The sequence below is a fragment of the Pyxicephalus adspersus genome, chromosome 6, assembly GCF_032062135.1.
Source record: "Pyxicephalus adspersus chromosome 6, UCB_Pads_2.0, whole genome shotgun sequence".
Lineage (NCBI taxonomy): Eukaryota > Metazoa > Chordata > Amphibia > Anura > Pyxicephalidae > Pyxicephalus > Pyxicephalus adspersus.
In genome coordinates, this window is record NC_092863.1 from 33,696,293 (window position 1) to 33,710,406 (window position 14,114).

Sequence of the window (14,114 nt, forward strand, 5' to 3'; positions counted from 1 at the left end):
TTCGTTAAGAAAGTTTTGGTTTTACTTATAAAGAACTATGAATTCCTTTCATTCCTTACATTAGTATATTAGCGCACGATATTTACTTATATGAGTTGATATTTACTTATATGAGTTGATATTTACTTATATGAGTTGTTTTCACTGGCTGCACTCCATTGTATTAGCAGGTTGGGTTAAATCAGCAGTCGCCAACCTTTTGGACCTCATGGACCTGTACATTTTTTCATTTTAAATCCCGCGGACCATTAATATGAATTTAAAAAAAAAATAATTTGTAAAATAATAATGATAATAACAAATAATGATCTTCCTAATGGTGCCTGACCAGGACTATGGAGGCTGTGATTCATTGATCAGCTCACGGTTAAGTGAAGTGTTACTTTTGGTACTATTATCATTAGTTGCATTATCTTTGGTATTACTATGGAAACACAAAATATAACTATTTGCTTTTTCTAACTCATTATGGTTTTTTTGTCATTCAAATCTAAGACCAAACAAGAAGTGCTAGTTATCTAAGTCAAACTTTTTAATGCCAATAAATATAACAGTTAAAGAAAATACACAGGTAAGGTCATACTTACCTAAAAGAGCATCTGAGAAAAAAAACAAATAAAAAAAACAGATGAGAATGGGTATTCCCGGGGTTGTAATGATGGAAACAATACTGAAGCGAGCGGCTCGGCAGTGGTTGCCTCATACAACTTAAGACCACACTGACGTCACTCTGCGCGCCTCCCTTGTTTTTACGTCTTAGTACATGAATTTAGTGCAATATAAAGGTGAAAATTGTCATTCAGAATATAAAACTTTATTAGAATATTATTTTTGTTTTAATATTAATAAAACATAAAAATTGAAAATAATGTCCACATTTTTCTGTGGACCACCAAAATTTTCTCAAGGACCACTGGTTGGCGACCACTGGGTTAAATAATGGCAATCTAGCACACCAGCACATATGCATTGCTGTGTGTTGTGTGAATGTGTGTGTTTGTACATGTGAGAACAGAGAAGGAGGCCATATATTGTAGGGAATAAAAGACCATGCGCTTTAATCTGAAAGCATCTTCACACATCTAGTAGACAAGAATAAATTACTGAAATCTAGTTTTGTTTGTTATTTTATTGGTTATGGGGTATTGGGATAAAAAGATGGGAGCAAAGCTAGAGCAAATAAAAAAAAAAAAAACACAACAGCTGGGCATTTAACACATATTATATGTAACACACATATATTAACCTCCCTAGCGGTATTCCCGAGTGTGACTCGGGGTGGAAAAAATTGCAAAAAGTGGTAATCCCGAGTCACACTCCGGGTACCTTTGAGGGTCCCTCTTACCTTATCCCCGCGCTCCAGCAGCGATCTCACGATCCCGCTGTGATGGCGGGGCGCTTCTCCGTCGGGGGCGTGGCCGGGCGGGAAATTTAAAAGCAGATTAAATACCGCCCGGGTCCCCACCACCCCGATGCACGCATCTGCAGTTAGATGCGATGCACCATGCAGGATTTCTGCTTGGTGCATCGCATCTAACTGCAGATGCGATCACCAATAGTAAATCCAGAGGGTGATGCCAGCGGAGATGCCTGCTCCCTGCTCGCATCACCCGGAGGCTGATCTCCGGGTGATGCGAGCAGGAGAGTGAGCAGCGGGGACATCATCCCCTACTCCCGGAGACTGATCTCACCCTCCGGGAGTAGGGGATGATGTCCCCGCTGCTCACTCTCCTGCTCGCATCACCCGGAGATCAGCCTCCGGGAGATGCGAGCAGGGGAATGAAATAGGGCGGGGACATCCCCACCGCATCACCCGGCAAGATGTGTGACATCTTCTGGATGATGCGGTGGAGTGATGGATTCTGGGGGCGGGAAATTTAAAAGCAGATTACTATGTAATCTGCTTTTAAATTTTTTTTTAAAGTAAAAACTCATAAAAACATGTAATAAAAGTATAAATACATATTGTAGTGCACCAAGCATCATTGCCCAGTGCCCTGATTTACATTTTGCACGCTATTAGCCCTGACCTTGATCTAACCTTTTAATCACTTCCTGAATTGAAGTAAATTTTTTTTTCTAAAATCTGCATATAATTTATATTATTATTTATCAATAATATTGCACCCTTGTTTGGAAAATTTCAGAAGGAAATTTTGATAAAATTTTTTTTTTGGATAAATTACATTGTTGGGCTAATATTAATAATATTTCGTTATTTTTTATAATAATGATTTATAATTATGTATTATTTTATAAATTATGATTCTAATATAATAAATAAATATAATAATTATACCCGGGAGTTAATCCTAAGAATTACAGGCCCACAATATAAACAAAAATTTCTACGCAAAAAAAATAGGATCACTTTTTGCATCAAAAAAATGACAGAATTAGAACGCTAGGGGGGTTAATAAAACAAATGATCACGCTTTCTCTGTATACACACACACACACACACACACACAATAAATGCTTTGTATATAAAAAAAAATAGCTATTAGTTATATATAAACAAATGATTTATTTTAATAATTATGCACTTTAACTGCCTGCATGTTTGTGGGATAAGCTCTTGTACTGGGGTCACAGGGATAAGGCATAAATAGAGTTGTAATAAAAATGTGTTTGATCTTTACACTATACCCTAGCCACTAAAATCATTTGCTTACAATTGAATAATTAAATAGGTCTTCAGACTTTTGTTAAATACTCTGACATTCTTACAAACTATTAAAATCAAATTAGATTGATGACCACAAAATTGTTACCCGTGTCATTCGACATCAGATATGTTTAGTATTGAGGTGTTAGGAAAATTGTGGAAAGCCTAAGTTTGAGGCAATGCATACATCTAGCATGGTGACTTTCCCAATGACACATATTTCACACAGCACACATTTCAACAAGTCCAAGTAGCAGATGTGAACTAATTTATAATAACCTATACAGGTGTTTATATTTTTGTATCATCCTTTCACATCGTATCTTTGCCATAATTGTATATTTAGCACAATAAAAAAAAAAAATGAAAAGTGAAATAATTACTATTTTAAACACTCTGAACACCTTGATGTTTGTTTTCCAGTTCCACAATTTATTGTATATGTATTGTTCAGTGGAATATAATATTTTCTTGCTCATAATAGTTTTTGCTCACCCTGGGGAGTGTTGCAGTAACACATTCACCACATGGAGCTTGCTTGAGGACATGATAAAGCCTATTACCACAGACCATTCATTTCTAAATTGACCCACACTCTGTAAATATATGACCTATTCAATTCTTTGTCAAAGTAGATGCATTGGGTGATATTCAGAATGAGAGTTCCTAGCAAAGTAACCAAATGTACTGCACATTTCCGGCATAGGACACAGAAGACTTTTATCTAAACTTTTATCAGTCAAGAAGAAAAGCTTGCATACTGACTGCAGAATATTTTGGGGGATTTAATATTGTAATCCAGAAAAGAAAATGAGGAATACAAATTAAATGCTGGCTAAAACAAAATACCAATATTTATACTAAAGTAAAAATAACACAGCACAGAGGTGAAATTTTAAATCTTTTAATAATAAAAAAAACTGACAACAGAAAACAAACCTGAACATCTTAAATAACATGTATGTGCAAATATAGCAATTGCTTCAAGTTGGTGAGTCTGAAGTTACACGTAAAGCAAAATGTTACTGCATAACCTGTTTTTACTGAGTATGGCCTCCTTTGTAATAAAAAATAGATTTTATTTTTTAAGGATGCAGTAGGGTCCTCATTCACAGAATTGAATTGCTGTTGTGATATGTATGCAGGCACAGGTATGGCTGCAGTTCAACCTTTGCAGGGTTAGAACGATGTTGGCCATGGGCTGACCACTGTATTCCAGGAAGGGCTACCCAGAAACTGATGTGTTGTGAAGAGGACACAGATTTAAGTATCAATAAGCTGCTGCAGGTCCACTTTCACTGACAACATGCACTCCTCTGTGTATAAACACACTATCAGTACAAGAACGGCTGCAGGAGGTCATATCAGAGACGGTGGGAATGGATGAGACAAGAACACCGTTTTAAAAAGTCCCCTATTTAGGTAAATAAAGAAGATCATGATGTCTGGCATTGTACCCCGCTTCTTGGCCTGTCATCTTCTTGATATGCCTCCCCTCTGTACTGTCTGCTTTGTTCTCTTGGGTCAAATTCCATAAGTTCTACAACATCCATGTCATCGGTTACCATAACATCTTCTCTAGGAGGAAGCAAAGCCTCCAATAGACGGAGCTTCTCTATGGCAAGCCAGTTATTTTCAGGGAAGGTCACCTAAAGGAGAAGAACACAAAAAAAAAAAAAAACTTAAGTCTATCATTGACACAAATGAACCTACTAGCCAAGCATCTTCTACTCATACAAAAGAATCTGCTTCTTGGCTATCTCAATGTTCAGCTTCTCACTGTAAGGGAGGAGTTTAATTACTACTGCATTTGACAGCAAGACGAGATTGTACCACTTTTGTTTACTGTATTAATTAAAAGCATGAAAACATTTCAACAACCAAGTTCCAAAAAGAATCTAGTCAAATATTAGTATATTGTTTAACCAGCAGATGGCACTGCAGGAGAAATCTAAAGTCACAATGAGATGTAAAATGTGACAAATGCAACATGCTGGCCCTGATGGACTTGCCTAAAATCTTTATAAGGACATGGTCACAAATAAAGATGCTTGATTATAATGAGTTGCTTCACTGAGCTTTCTCAAATATTCCCACAATGATGAGTTGCTACTAATTTAATAAGTCTTTTTGCTCACATTTATACCTAATTAGGTTGTATATTAGCTGCCTGACCTACATTTATTAATATTATTATTAATATTAATAAACAGGATTTATATAGCGCCAACATATTACGCAGCGCTGTACATTAAATAGGCATTTGCCTTGTAGTGACAGGGAAGTTTTTAAAATGAACATTCACTGCACCATGAATTACAGAAGTGCTACTCCAATACACCTGAATGTTTGAAGACTGTTCTGTATGTTAGGATGTGTAGCGCCTTCCTGACCAACACCAGTGTATACCAAGCTGCTAGCTTAAAGCAAAACTAAACACATTTGTGAGTGGTGCTTAGTCCATAAGGAGGTAATATTTACCTCCTGTTGTCACCCCACAGTGATGACAGGTCCAGGACTTTTCACTGCTGAAGGGATGGGTGCTGACCTTGCATGTCTCCTGTCAAATAGTACTACCACCTGGTGCTTTTTGTTTTCTCAGATTAGGTCTACTTTTTTAAATGGAGGATAATCCAGCTGGTCTTTCCACACACACACACACACACACACACACATTACAATTAACGTTATCAATCAAGAGTTAAGTTCTTACCAAGAATTGAATAATGAGAAGTCCTTTCTCAAATGGATCTCTCTGTAGTGGCATGCCTTCATTCTGTATACACTTTAAGTGGCCGTGGTTTATGACTTCACCTGAAATTAACACGTTTCCAGGTCAGCAAGTAATTTTTCAAAGGGTTTTCCCCCAAAAATAGGGAGTAGTTCTGGGGATGAAACTAAGCCATAGCAGCTACCCCTGCAAACATTTTATGAAGCCTGGGGATGAATTTGCACAAACTAACATGATTCTAAAAGTAAAAAAGTTCTGTAGGCCTCAACTATTTTAGAGTGTATACTCACCAGGATGAGATGTGATTAGAAGAGTTCTGCCATCCATGGTCTCTATTGTTTTCTTAAACCCACACAAAGCTTCAACTAGTTGAATCTCCATCTTCATAATCAAATTGTTATCTTGCCGTTGATACAGTTCATGTTCTCTCTGATCCAACACGATGACTACATCTCCTGGTTCTAAACCTGGCTCTTGGTCACCTTCCCCATGGAATACAATTTTCTGTCCATCCTTCATGCCTGGACATAACCAAAAAATGTTAGAATTAGTAAAAAAAAAACTTCACTACAGCATTTTTTTTTTATCCACAAGGGAAAATAGTTTTACACCTACCTTTCTTAATGTGCACTTCCAGGATCTTCTTCTCACGTACCACCTTGTTGCCGTTGCACTGTTTGCAGCGGTCCTTGGGGTTGATGCGTTCACCTTCACCTCGGCATTCAGAGCACATCGTCTGAATCTGCTGGACCATTCCTGGCCCAATTTGCTGTACGTGGATCTGGATACCACGGCCTTTGCATGTAGTACATTTCTCAACTGCTCCTTTCTTGCCTCCACGTCCTACAAAACAAAGGTTACAAGTAGCTTAGAAAAGGATTAAATGTAAGACAAATGGTAAATCTTAAAATAACTCCAAATTCATACAGATATTATACTCAACAATTACATTTACATTAACAAAAACACACGTGAATATATATGCCTTACCTTCACATTTGTCACAAACAACATTCTTCTGTAATGCCAGCTTCCGACTTGATCCATTATATATTTCTTCTAAAGATACAGACAACTGGTGCACAACATTTTTACCTAAAGAAAGATACCATGTTGTAATTTAAATTAGCTGCAATAGTGGGCTAAAATATGGAGACAAAAAAAATATTGGCTAAATTTAAAGGCAGTGACATGACCATGGACAAAGTAAAGGTGATAGAAATAATTAATGGAAACAATGAACTGAAAAATAATGCAACTCACCAGCAAATAGGGTTTTATTTTGAGCAAGCTGACCTTTCAATAAGTGTTATAAACTAGAAGCCAGCCAACGACTTTTGGATATCTAGAAGCTAGCCAATGGCATTACTATTATCGTTATCCACTTAGATCAGCGGTCGCCAACTGGTTGTCCACGAGACAATTATGGTGGTCCATGGCTTTGGCGAGGCGCACCTGCCAGTGCTGCGGTGCACAACTCCCGTACAGTTCCCAGGCTCAGGGACGTGAGTGCTTTCTGTCTCTGGACACAACCCACTCTCCCCATCGCAGGCTCAGATGAGCGATGAGAGAGTGGGCGGGGTTTTGGTATCATGACATAACTATGGGGGAGGTTTCTTCCCCTTTGAGTGACACCAGCTCCGGCACATACGCGGTCCAGAGTCGGTAATTTTAGTGGTCCGTGGGATGTAAAAGGATGGCAACCTTATCAGGAACTACTTTATATAGTCCTGCAGATATGAAACAGAAATTTTTCTTCTAGTTACCTCTTTTCTCTCTGTTCATGCGGCCACCACCACCAAAGAACATGTCAAAGATATCCATGGGAGAAGAGAAGTTTCCTCCACTCATTCCGCCATCTTTAATAGCTTGTTCCCCACCCTGGTCATAAATATCTCGCTTCTTGGGATCAGAGAGCACTTCATAGGCCTGAGAAATGAGTTTAAACTAAAAAAATAAATAAGTGTTAGTATTCATTTTAAAATATAAAAAACAAAACCTAACTAATTATTAACTATACAAAAAACAAAACTTAACTACACATCAGGAATGCCACAAAAGAGATCATCCTGAAGTCACCAATAGAGCAGTCTTTGCACATTTGCCCTGCAGTAATACACGGTAAGCACGTCCTGCATGGGTTGGAGCACTGTTGTGCGGTTTATTTTACAGTAAATGGCAGAATGTGGTATTTACTGTTAACAAGGCAACACTTGACAAAAATGGAAAAAAACTTCAAGATGTTCTAGCCCCTTACATAAGCCCAGATACATTTTCGGCCCTTTTCTAATAAACTTTTACTTATATATAGTCAATGAAGGTATCTTACCCTTTCCCCCTCGTTTGGATTCTTGTCCGGGTGGTATTTCAGAGCTAACTTTCTGTATGCCTTTTTGATCTCATCAGGGGTGGCATTTGGTTTAACCCCAAGAGTATCGTAGTATCCGGTCTCCTTCACCATTATGACTACTGAAAACCAGAATATTCAGATTAGTATGGGGAGGAAGAATGTTCACACAATAATAATAATAATAATAATCTATTTTTATTTACAAATAGTGCACACATAAGTAGTTACTCAAATACCAGTCATGTAGGAACAATATGAACCCATAATGATTGAAATGAAGAAAAAAAAAAGAAAACAAAGCAGCTACATGACTTTGCTCATCATTGGGGAGGGGGGAGAAGACAGGAATAAAAAAAAAAATGATCTCAACATGGATAATACATTTTCCTCTCACAATCAGCTGGGACACTTGCTGCTTTAGGAGGAAGATTTTAATCTCTGGCTACCTGAAGATGATCTTTGATTCCTATCTATCGGTACATATTGATAGTCCGGGTATCTCTATACCATTGTCAGCTCTATATTTAGTCATAGGATTGTATGATATCTGTATAAATCACGGGATATATCATGTACACAACTAACCCTTACAGAATCATCTCCAGGATAAACCTTGCAGGGCTGAGGGGCCGAATAAAACCCCAAACAAGGGCTTAGATTCAGGGTCAGGTTATATTCACCCCATCCTGGGATAAGAGGCGAGATAGACATAGAATCCATTCTCACTTTTATTTCTGGGCCAGGAAATAATGGAAGATTTCCCAATGGCAGGCAATCAGGAAGAATGACCTGGCAGGGGGTTTAAGCCTTCTCCAGCACAGCCCACATAAATTATACAAATACCATACACTATATATGATAAAAAAGGAATGATAACACTAAAGCTGCATGTTTGTGTACCAAATGTCAAAGCAATGGGTAACCCTATATATCACATTAATAGTGAATTACCCCAGGGACTTCACAGGTATTAAACCCCCAAATTTTTATTCTGGGACCAGAAGTGACCCCAGCACCCAGCCAATAATAATAATAATACAGATAGTCACACACAGAGCCTATGTTTTGTATCTGGATAGAAGGAGGTCAGGTAAAGTTACCTCCTGGGTACAAGTCTCTCCTGTGTGCGGTCACCTCAGACGCAGCAATATTTCCCAGCACGGATAGGTGTTCTCCACCTATACACACGTATTGCCCACTACAAAATTACACTCCTCCGCCACCAAGCGCCGCTGTGCTACTAACCACACAGAGGCTACCCTGGTATATATACCCAGCCCACAGACACGCCCCTCCATGCCAGAACTTTCTCGACCTGGCTATGGAGCGATCTGCGGCTTTTTCGAGAAAGCTCCTCTGTCGTCCTGGTGACCGGGGAAGCTTCAGTGGACGGGGCGTGTATAGGAGGGAGGGAAGAAGATGCCAGTCAGGTTTGATGAGGGCGGTGTAGGATGAAGTAACCAATCATAGAACGAGGAGAGGACGAGATAGGCAGGATTGGGCGGGGTCAGAGAAGATAGTAGAAGGAGGGGTGGAGGAGCCTGGAGTTGCTGGAAGATTCTGAGCTCTTCCATAGCTGGTTCATGTTTATTTTTAGGTTCTTGGAAATAGGGCTGGGGTCATGTCAGTGCTGCCGGGGAAATATTTACAAGCGGGTTGTTTATAATGTGAGAGGAGTGGTGCAGTTACATTTAGGTATATAAAGCAGTGCAATTGATGTGCTGCACTGGACTTCTATTGTTACAGCATAAACATTTCCTATATCCTGGCTGTGGCGATTTGTTTGCTTTAAAGAGGAACTAAACTACAAAAGGCAAAAAAAATAAACTTACTTTAAACCTGCAGGGCAGTCCGATCCCTCCCGGGGTGTCTGCAGCGGGTCCAGCGTGGTCCCGACATTTGTCCTGAAGCCGGCATTCCGGGCGCCGCCATCTTTTGCTCTTCATCCTACGTCACTCGAGCCATGGGCTAGATCGGGTGACGTAGGATGAAAAAAGAAGTTGCTGATCTCACTGCACATGCGTGACATTGTCAAATTTTTGTTGTTTGAGCAAAAAGGCTCCTGCACATGCCCGAGATGTTCAGGGATGCGCAGAAGGAGCGCCAAAGGGCCTCCTGGGATGGGTGATGTAGGTTTCTCAGGAGGCTTTGCGCTCCCATTCATTCTCAATCATCACCTAGGCGGTCAAGAATTAGAGGGTGATGCTGCACCCTTTTTTTTTTAAAAAGGTTGTCTACCCTTTTATATAAAGTGAAATTTCTGAGTTTAGTCTATAATACCCTCTTTAGTAATACTGCTGCATTGTGTGCAATACATTCACATAAAGTACATTTACCCTGCTCACCTACCTGCCCCAACTAAAAGTAACCTACCCTTAGTATCCTCAGCCCACCACATTCTTTACTTCATGCAGGCCAAGTTTCCTGCCAGCTGGCTGCCTGTGTGCAGGGTTCTAATGCTAAGTACACTTCATACTAAGCATCCAGAGTCATTCAGGTGACAGTACAGGGAGTCCCCAAAGTTAAGGACATCCGACATAAATCCCAGATTCGAATGGGGCTTCCCTGTTCGCTCATGTGCAGGACTGAAGCTTGATTGGGGGAGGGGGGGGTGTTTTGCATGACTGGCTAAACACAGCTGAGGTTGTTGGTAATCTTAGGGGGGTGAGCTCTTTTCTGCAACCTCTTGTAACTCTTTAATGACTAAAGCTGCGTACACACTGCCAATTTTTGTCGTTGGAAAGGATCTTTCACGATCCTTTCCAACGACAAGGGAGTGCACGATGCATGAACGATGCTGTACATACAGCACCGTTCATGCTCTATGGAGAGGGGAGGGGGAGAGTGACGGAGCGGCACCCTGCTGCGCGCTCTCCCCTTCACTTTCATTACGATCGGCTGTCGTCCATCGTCCGTGGATCCAGCAGGTCGGTCGTCCGGACGATGGACGACACCGACTGTACACACGGCAGATTTTCGCCCGATAATTGGCCGATGCCGATTATCGGGCGATAAAAATCTGACGTGTGTACGTAGCTTAAGTCAAACTCTGCACTTGTTTCTTTTTGCATTATCAAAGCACAGTTTGCTCTAGAAGTTATTGAATGCCTGTGCTCCATAGAGATTTTTTTTTCTTGCTTTGTGATTAGCTCACAAAGCAAGAATTTTTTACAGTAACTGACACCATGCTGCCTAATATGTCAGGACAAACATCTGACCTAACTGCATTTATTAAAATATGTATTAAATGTAAATGAATAAATATTATTAAAAATGTACCTGTTCTGACTTACACACAAATTCAACTTAAGAACAAAGCTGGAGTCCCTATTTCGTATGTAACCAGGGGACTACCTGTAACAATACTTGTACTGATAGATCACTCAGATCTCCACTAATCAACTTGGTTTGTTCCATGGAGGGGCGGGGGTGTAGGGATCCCCAGTGTTGGGTATACAATTTGCAATCTCTAGATTTTCTTTGGCTAAAATAATAGTCCATGATGGTAGCAGGTAAAAATCGAGCATGAGTGGTCACTGGTAGCACTCAATATATACTGCAGCAGTGCTCCTAATGCTCATTCTCTCCCTCACCAGATTGTGCTACAGATTGTGCTACTGAGAGCCAAAAATCCTGTCCGTACAGCAATATTTCCCAAATTGTCACCCAAAATTATCAGGACAATCAACAGTAATTTCAATTTTGAAGATTTCCTCTAACTTTCTTTTGTCTTGCTAAGTTAGAAAGTAAAAGTAATGCACTGGAACACAGACACCAAAAAAATACTTATATGTACTCTTTCTATTAACTTTATTTCATAGAAATAATTGCTTAACAAGCACGTTGAGGAATGTGCATAGAAGTGTGAAAAATGAGGCAATGAATGTCTGATTTTCCAGGGATGGAATCCATGGCACCTCTGTATATGAACATTGACCTCAGCAAATGTTGCCGCCATGCAGTAAACTTTCTGGTAAGTTCTTATATTGCATTTCAAATCCCATCACATTATTGCTGGTCTCCATATAATGCTGCCACTTACAATACATGTATATGTGTTTGTTAAAACCAATTTCCTCTCTGGCCCTGATTTAAGACTTGTGATGTCACATCCACAGTAAAAGCAGGATCCTGGAACACCTGCTTGGTGAGCAGCTTCCGTACCTAGACATGAGCAAATAAAATGACAGTTGCTGAACTGTAGAAATTGTAGCTCAATTGGATGATGGGCTAACATGAGCTTTTAGCAATAAATGCTTCTGGTTTTAAAAGTCACTTGCATTTATTGATCTTTCTATGAACTACTGAGAGGTCAAAGGGAATGCAACACAGGGACAATCTGCAACCTGTTGTGATACTTGTGGCTAAAAAGCAGGGAAAATATGTATCACATGTATGTGTTATCATGGATTTTTATGGCATTATCTGTATAGTTCCACTAGTGGTCCCAATAACAATATGAGTGTTTCTCTAATAGTCTGCTTGCATTAAAGTCTGAAACATGCAGCCTTGATGTCTAACTTAAACCAAATGAAGACACAGTAGTCTGTTCTAAACTCTATGGGCCCCATTTAATAAAGCTCTCCATGGAAGATACATTTTCAACAGTGAAGCTGGGTGATCCAGCAAACCTGAAATGGATTTAGTCCAGAATTCAAAACATTTGCTAGCAAATGACTTTGCAGAAATCCATTCCAGGTGTGCTAAATCACCCAGCTTTACTAATGAAAGTGTATCCTCTCCAGCCTTGTAGAACTTTTTTAAATCAGCCCATCCTCTCTGATGTCAGGTGTTTTCTAAAATAATGCATTCTAAGCGCTCATTAGGGATGAGCAAGCAAATTTTTTAAATTCAGTCCAATTCCAGTTCAATTGGGCCCTTCTCGCTTACCAAACATGTAGGCGAGAACGGCGTTTGTAAATTCGGCCGGCGAGGCTGAATTTTTGGGACCTGCAAGACCAATTAGGGGAGTAAAGCTGTCAGCTCCACTCCTCTGATTGCTGTAGCAGCCCTGTTCTATGTGTTCCTGGATAGAGATTCTATATCCAGGAACACAGTTTGAGTCTCGCTGGCTGCTCATGAATGAATGCAGCGTGGGAAAAATCCTCTGATTGATTTTATGTTAAAGATGGATTTGCTTAGAAGAGGTATTCCTATGACTTACGTGTCAAAAGTTCAAAAAACACAGTAATATACATTTTAACTAAATTAACCTATAATACATTCAAAACGTTTACATTCTAAATTGAATTATTCATCACACATATGTATTATTTTTTTTATAAAATTCTTTATTTATAACAGGTAATAAGTACAGTGTGTGCATCAGAAGAACAAAACATAGATAAAACAAATTAATGAGACAATTCAATTTTCTTTTACAAAAGAGTTTTACATATCCATATCCATATACAGATCTTACAACATTTTACATATTGATAATATTGAAAAAAAAAAAGAATCAAGCAACCATTACTTTGAAACAATCTTTGTAAGTTAACTAAATTCTCCTTTATCAATACTCCTTCAAATCATACACCCATAGTATGCAGAACATCCAAAAAACAGAAAAAAAAAACAAAAACTTATAAAAATGTCACAATGTTACAATGAAAAACAATGAAACAATGAAAAACTAAAACGTTCACTTACATATGTAAAAGGGGAGGTCAGTAAGTAATAGTTCAGCCAAGGTTGCCATACACTTAAAAATGTATCATGAGAATAATGATTGGCCGTAATCTTTTCCTTCACCGTCCCATGCATACGGTTTTTAATTTCCATAATATTTGATCCAGAGGTTTTCTATGCATGTACAATAGTCTGTTTGGTAACCATAAAAATATGCAAAATAAGAACAGAAGATTTTCTACAACATTGGGAATAGGGACATGAAACAGCGCATGCCGTGAGTCTTTAGGCAAATTTATCCCCAGCACAGTATTATTCATATGGTATACTTTTATCCACGGTCTGGCCACTTTAGGGCAAATCCATTATATATGGCCCATGATCCTCTAAAACATTTCGGTGACAGTGAGTGGAATGCATGTGCCATTCTAGCAGGGGTAAGATACCATGGCATTGGAACCTTATAAGAATTTTCCAGAGCAAATACATTTCTAGAGGATTTGGAAATAGCCTGCCATAATTTAAAGGCATCCTCCTTTAAATATAGCAAGCTCCCTTTCTTATGCTAATACGACAAAGGTTTACAGAATTGTACTCTGGTAATCGATACATATAAAAAAGAATCGCACCCACTAAAACTGGCTTATATCTACAGGCTCGCTCAAAGGCCGTGATAGTTAAAGAGGGCCATGGGCTGTCAAGCAGACCATTAACAAAGAGTCGAATTTTCAAAT

General features: G+C 39.1%; 1 protein-coding gene across 1 annotated transcript; it reads right to left on the reverse strand.

Moving 5' to 3' along the window:
• Positions 1 to 3,556: 3,556 nt before the first annotated feature.
• On the reverse strand, positions 3,557 to 9,103 carry LOC140333483 (dnaJ homolog subfamily A member 4-like). The gene is made up of 8 exons (XM_072415145.1): positions 8,850 to 9,103; positions 7,729 to 7,868; positions 7,166 to 7,346; positions 6,390 to 6,494; positions 6,015 to 6,242; positions 5,690 to 5,920; positions 5,382 to 5,482; positions 3,557 to 4,317 (listed from the first exon to the last, which is right to left on the reverse strand). The coding sequence occupies exons 2-8, from the start codon at positions 7,858 to 7,860 to the stop codon at positions 4,105 to 4,107; spliced, it is 1,191 nt and encodes a 396-aa protein (XP_072271246.1). The 5' UTR covers positions 7,861 to 7,868; positions 8,850 to 9,103; the 3' UTR covers positions 3,557 to 4,104.
• Between the last annotated feature and the right edge of the window lie 5,011 nt (positions 9,104 to 14,114).

Excerpts from the sequence above, each read along its gene's own strand:
- LOC140333483 (XM_072415145.1), bottom strand. The coding sequence starts at position 7,860 with ATGGTGAAGGAGACCGGATACTACGATACTCTTGGGGTTAAACCAAAT. Across the intron at positions 7,347-7,728 it reads ATCCAAACGAGGGGGAAAGG|TTTAAACTCATTTCTCAGGC; the intron begins GTAAGATACCTT and ends TTATTTTTTTAG. Across the intron at positions 6,243-6,389 it reads TGTTTGTGACAAATGTGAAG|GACGTGGAGGCAAGAAAGGA; the intron begins GTAAGGCATATA and ends TTTGTTTTGTAG.